Below are 4,952 nucleotides of genomic sequence, written 5' to 3' on the forward strand. Positions count from 1 at the left end.
TGCTGCTGCAGGGTCCTCAGCAGCTGCTGCCCACGCAGTGTGATTTCAAGAGTTTGCTGCTGCAGCAGCTGGTGGGAAAATCGCCTTGCTGGAGTGCGCAGCTGGCCATCGTGGCATCTTTTGTGGTGCTGCAGCAGCTGCTGCAGCCTCTGCTTCTTCAGTCTTTGCTGCTGCAGCTTCCGCTGCTGCTGTACTTGCCCTCGCTGCTGCGCTTGCTGCTGCTGCTTCTTCATGCCTGCACGGAAGTCAACAACGGCAGTGCCTCCAGCTGTGCTAGAGAGGGAACTGCCGCTGCTGTTGATGTTGCTGTTGCTGCTGCTGCTGCTGCAGCTGTTGCTGTTGCTGCTGCTGCTGCTGCTTCTGCTGCTTCTGCTGCTGCTGCTGCTGCTCCGTACAGGATGCCCGCCTGCACTTGCTTTTCCAGCAGACACTGCCTTTCTGCAGCAAGTTGCTTCCTTGCTTCTGCTGCTGCTGCACTCGCCGCTGCTTCTGCTGCTGCTGCTGCTGCCACTGCTGCTGCTCCTGCTCCTGCTGCACCTGCTGCTGTCGCTCGCTAGAAGACTCTCCAGTTGAGGCCGTAAGTGCTGCTCCCAGAAAATGTCTGCTGCTGCCGCTGCTTCTGCAGCTGCTCCTGCTTCTGTTGCTGCGGCTTCTTCCGTTGCTGCTGCTGCTGCTGCTGCTGCGTCTCCACAGGGAGTCAAAAGCCCTCCGCTACTGTCACGCTGCGCGCGGTTTGCTTGCTGCTGCTGCTGCTCTTGGATGAGAGTCTGGGGGGTTAACCTGCTGCTGCGTGAGAGCCAGTGTCTGTGGCTACTGCTTTCTTCAGCAGCAGCAGCAGCAGCAGCAGCAGCAGCAGCTGACGCTTCCGCTGCGGCTGCTGCTGCTGCTTTATTCAAAGGAAGAAAACGAATAGGGGACTCTCCGGGATTTGGTGGAAATTCTTCCACATCAAAACGTGCTGCTATTTTTGCTGCTGCCCGAGCTTCCACTGCTGCTGCTGCAGCTGCTGCTGCACTCAGTGCTCCTGGCGGCGCACGCGGTACTGCAGCAAGAAATTCCTGCTGTAGCTGCAGCCGCAGCTGCAACCCCTGGCGGGACTGAGGCTGCCAAGACCAAGTATTCAGCAAACGGTGCTGCTGCTGCTGCTGCAGCTGCTGCAGCTGCTCGCTGCAGCAGCCGCCCACGGTGTAGAATGGACAGCAAAAACGGCTGTTGCTGGACCAGTCACAGTGGCTGCTGCTGCTGCTGCAGCAGCTGCTGCTGCTGCTGCATGCTCTGCTCAGGGTTATCGACGATGGTAGGGGGGCCTTGCCATGGCTCGCAGAAGCACAAGTGGGGGCACCAGCGGCAGAGACACACACTCCTGCTGCTGTTGCTGTTGTTGCTGTTGCTGGTGCTGCTGCTTCTGATGTTGCATGCATTTGCCAGGCTGTCAAGACGTCTGCTGCTGCAGCACCCGCAATTTTCGGGGACTCATGCTCGGACGCTTCTTCCTTTCCCACTGCAGCAACAGCAGCAGCAGCTGTTGCTGCTAGTGGTTGCACTTTTGCTGCCGAAAATACGAATAGCTCCTGCTGCTGCTGCAGCAGAGCCATATGACATCCAATGCCTTCTACCTGCTCCCAGAAGCCCTCCAGACATGTTTGGTCTTGCTGCTGCTGGTATATCTGTTGCTGCTGCTGCTGCAGCTGCTGCTGATACACTTGCTGCACCTGCTGCAGCTTCTGCCCTATGCCAGCATCAGCAATGCGGAAGTGCGAGGGGCCTGAACTAAGTGCAGACCCTCCTGCTGTTGCTGTTGCTGCTGCTGCTGCTGCTGCTGCCGATGGTAGATGCGAAGCGGAAAACCTGTGCCTGCCTACCCGTTGAGATGCTTCCAATGCTGCTGTTGGCGCTGCTGCTGCTGCTGCTGCTGCTGCTGCTGCTGCAGGAGCAACACCGCTCGAACAAGTGACTCTGTAGGGGACAGCAGCAGCACCGCACAGCGTCAAACGCTGCGGCAAGCTGCGGCTCTGCATCTGCTGCTGGTAGCTTTGCTGCTTCTGGTGAATTTGCTGCTGCTGCTGCTGCCTCGGAGCAACTGCTGCGCTAGCAGCTGTTCTGCTGCTGCCACCACAGCCGTTGCTGCTGCTGCTGCTGCCTCTCGTCGCCAGCGCCTTCGGAAAGGGCTCTCTCGACGCATTGCCCCGTGCACCACACAAGCGCTGCTGCTGCCACTGCTGCCAATTCTGCTGCTGCTGCTGCTGCTGCTGCTGCCTGCTGGAGGGGAGCCCTATTCTAGGAACCCGTACTGCTTGCGTCTTGAAGGGAGACTTTCTGAACACAAGAGAGCCGCCCCACAACTCCGCTGGCAGCACGAAGGGGGCGAAAGCTGCTGCTGCTGCTGCCGCTGCTGCTGCTGCTGCTGATCGATGCAGCAGCAGAAACAGCCGCGGCTTTCGCTCTTCTCGAGGCCCGTGGATCTTGTGGCAGTAATAAACTTCACACGTGCTGCAGTTACTGCTGCTGCTGCTGCAGCTGCTGCTGCTGCAGCTGCTGATGCACGTGCTGCTGCTGCTAGAGCTGCTATGGAAATCAGCACAAGAGGTACGCTTGTACACCAAGGGATGGTAATTTATTTCGTCTTGGCTATGTGCGAAGATGCAGGAAGAGCTGCAGGGCCTTGCTGCGGCTTTTGCTGTTGCTGGTTTTGCTGCAGCAGCTTTGACTACAGCAGCAGCAGCAGCAGCTGCTGCTGCTGCTGCTGCTGCCGCCGCAGCCGCCACTGCCGCCGCGGCAGCCGCACTCCCCTTTGCTGCGCCTAAATCCGTGGGAGCCGCTGTTGCCGGTGCTGCTGCTGCTGCATGCAGTGCTGCACCTGCTGTTGCTGCTGCTGCTGCTGCTGCTGCTGCTGCTGCGGCCGACTCAGCTGCAGCAGCCCTCGAGCAGAGGATCGGCAAGTACCTTAGAATGGCTACCTTTCCAGTGGAGGTTGTCGCTGCTACGACTCCTGCTGCTGCTGCAGCTTCTGTTGCTGCTGTTGCTGCAGCAGCAGCTGCTGATGCAGGCAAATCTCTAAATGAAAAGGGGGACCGACGCACCCAAACGGGGTCATGGCCATAGTTGCATTTTTCCTGGCCAAACTCACTGAAAACGCAAATAAAGCCGAAACCCTAAACCCTAAACCCTAAACCCCAAACCCTAAACCCTAAGCCCTTTACACTTTAGGGCTTTTTGTTTTGAACCCTGCAAACCGTAAACCCTAATGAAATGTCAGCGCAAGAAGTATGCGCAGAGCGAAGCCCCATCAAAGCCCCCCGCATTCTACGCTATAGGGTTCAGGGCTTAGGGATTAGGGTTTAGGGTTTAGGGATTAGGGTTTAGGGTGTAGGGTTTAGGGTTTAGGGTTTAGGGTTTAGGGTTTAGGCAGTGGTGCGTGCAGCGCCGGCAGGCCCTGGCGCAGGCCCGCATCTGCCTGTCCGCGTATGCGCGGTCAAGGGTTTGGGGTTTAGGGTTTAGGGTTTAGGGTTTTTCACAGCAGCAAACAAAAGGTCCGCTGCCCCACAGCAACTCCACATAAAAGGGTTTCTTGCTGCTAGGCTGCATGCAAAGTTGGAGGGCAACGCGCATCACGGGGAAGTGACCCTGGCGGCCGAGGGTTTAGGTTTTAGGGTTTAGGGCCTAGGGCTAGGGTTTGGAGGCCAGAGAGGCTCTTTGGCCCCTCGAGAAATAAAAAAGAAACGAACTCAGTCATTTACTTCAAGCGAAAGCTAGAAAGCCGCAGCAGCAGCAGCAGCAGCAGCAGCAGCAGCAGCAGCACTGACAGAACAGGCCAGACCAGACCGCCCCGCTGCGTTCCTGAAACGCATTCGGGAGTCGCTGGGATGCTCTTGAGGAAATAAATTATTTTAATTAAATTAAATTCATTTATTAAATTAAATTAAATTAGATTTCATTTTATTCAAAACCGGCTCTTGAATTTTCAAAAACCGGAGCACCGGGGGCTAAACAGGAGAGCACTACGGAGCGCTCCGGCGAATAATCACGTGCTATCGTCTATTTAAATGGAATAATTCATATTTAAATAAATTAATTAAGAAACTAATTTCAAATTTTTATTTATTGAAAGAAATGGCATTTTATTTGCTCCACCTTCCCCGCCCGATCTGCCTGTTAATCACTGGCGCTGCTTCGGACCCGGAGCCGCCGTGGCGCCGTGAAAAAGAGTAAAAGTGAGAAGTAAGTGAACAAAAAGAAGTAAATAAAAACAAAAAGGCTATAATTCGCAAAAATAAACATTTGGTTGATCGGTTAATCCCTTACCAAGACCCAGAAGCGCATTCAAGTGTACAGACACTCCATGTAGCGTTTGGCTGTGCGTAAAGAAACCTGAAGGAACAATTCAAATAATTATTTCTGCCATTTCTCGAATTCAAATTTAAAAAATAATCATTTTACTCAGGGTTTAGGGTTTAGCGATTTTGATTTAGGGTTTAAACAGGGTTTGCTGCTTGCCTCCTCCATGTCGCTATACTCAAATGCTCGGTGGTGGGGATTAACAACAAGTGTTTAGAGCTAGGGTTTGATATTAGAGTCTAGGGTTTAGGGTTTAGGGTTTAGGGTTTACGGTTTTTCTTTGCCTATTTCCTACAGTCTTGCTTCCTCGAGCGCCTCCGTATTGGAGCCCTAGGGCCCGAGAGAAGCAACTGCCTCCCAACTGCCAACAACAGGCACTTCACACTACGTGCAGCTAGCCACAGCTAGCCACAGCTAGCCACAACTAGACGCTTGTGGCCGTAGTTGGACACAGCTAGCCACATCTAGGCGCAGCTAGGTACAGCTGGCCACGGTTAGATGCAGCTAGCCAGAGCTAGTCACAGCTTGCTACAGCTAGCCACAACTAACCACACCTAACCACATCTAGCCACACCTAGCCACACATAGCCACACCTAGCCACACCTAGCCACAGCTA

The 4,952-nt window shown here is 54.6% G+C and overlaps 1 protein-coding gene across 1 annotated transcript; it reads right to left on the minus strand.

Annotated features, from left to right (window-relative positions):
• Positions 1–229: 229 nt before the first annotated feature.
• Positions 230–3,126, minus strand: ETH_00027835 (uncharacterized protein; the record flags this gene model as incomplete). The annotated part of the gene is made up of 2 exons (XM_013380718.1): positions 230–406; positions 432–3,126. Coding segments are annotated over 2 exons (2,872 nt in total), but the record flags the coding sequence as incomplete, so codon positions are not given.
• Positions 3,127–4,952: the final 1,826 nt, after the last annotated feature.

Source organism: Eimeria tenella, genomic scaffold (assembly GCF_000499545.2).
Source record: "Eimeria tenella Houghton genomic scaffold, Eth_scaff835, whole genome shotgun sequence".
Lineage (NCBI taxonomy): Eukaryota > Apicomplexa > Conoidasida > Eucoccidiorida > Eimeriidae > Eimeria > Eimeria tenella.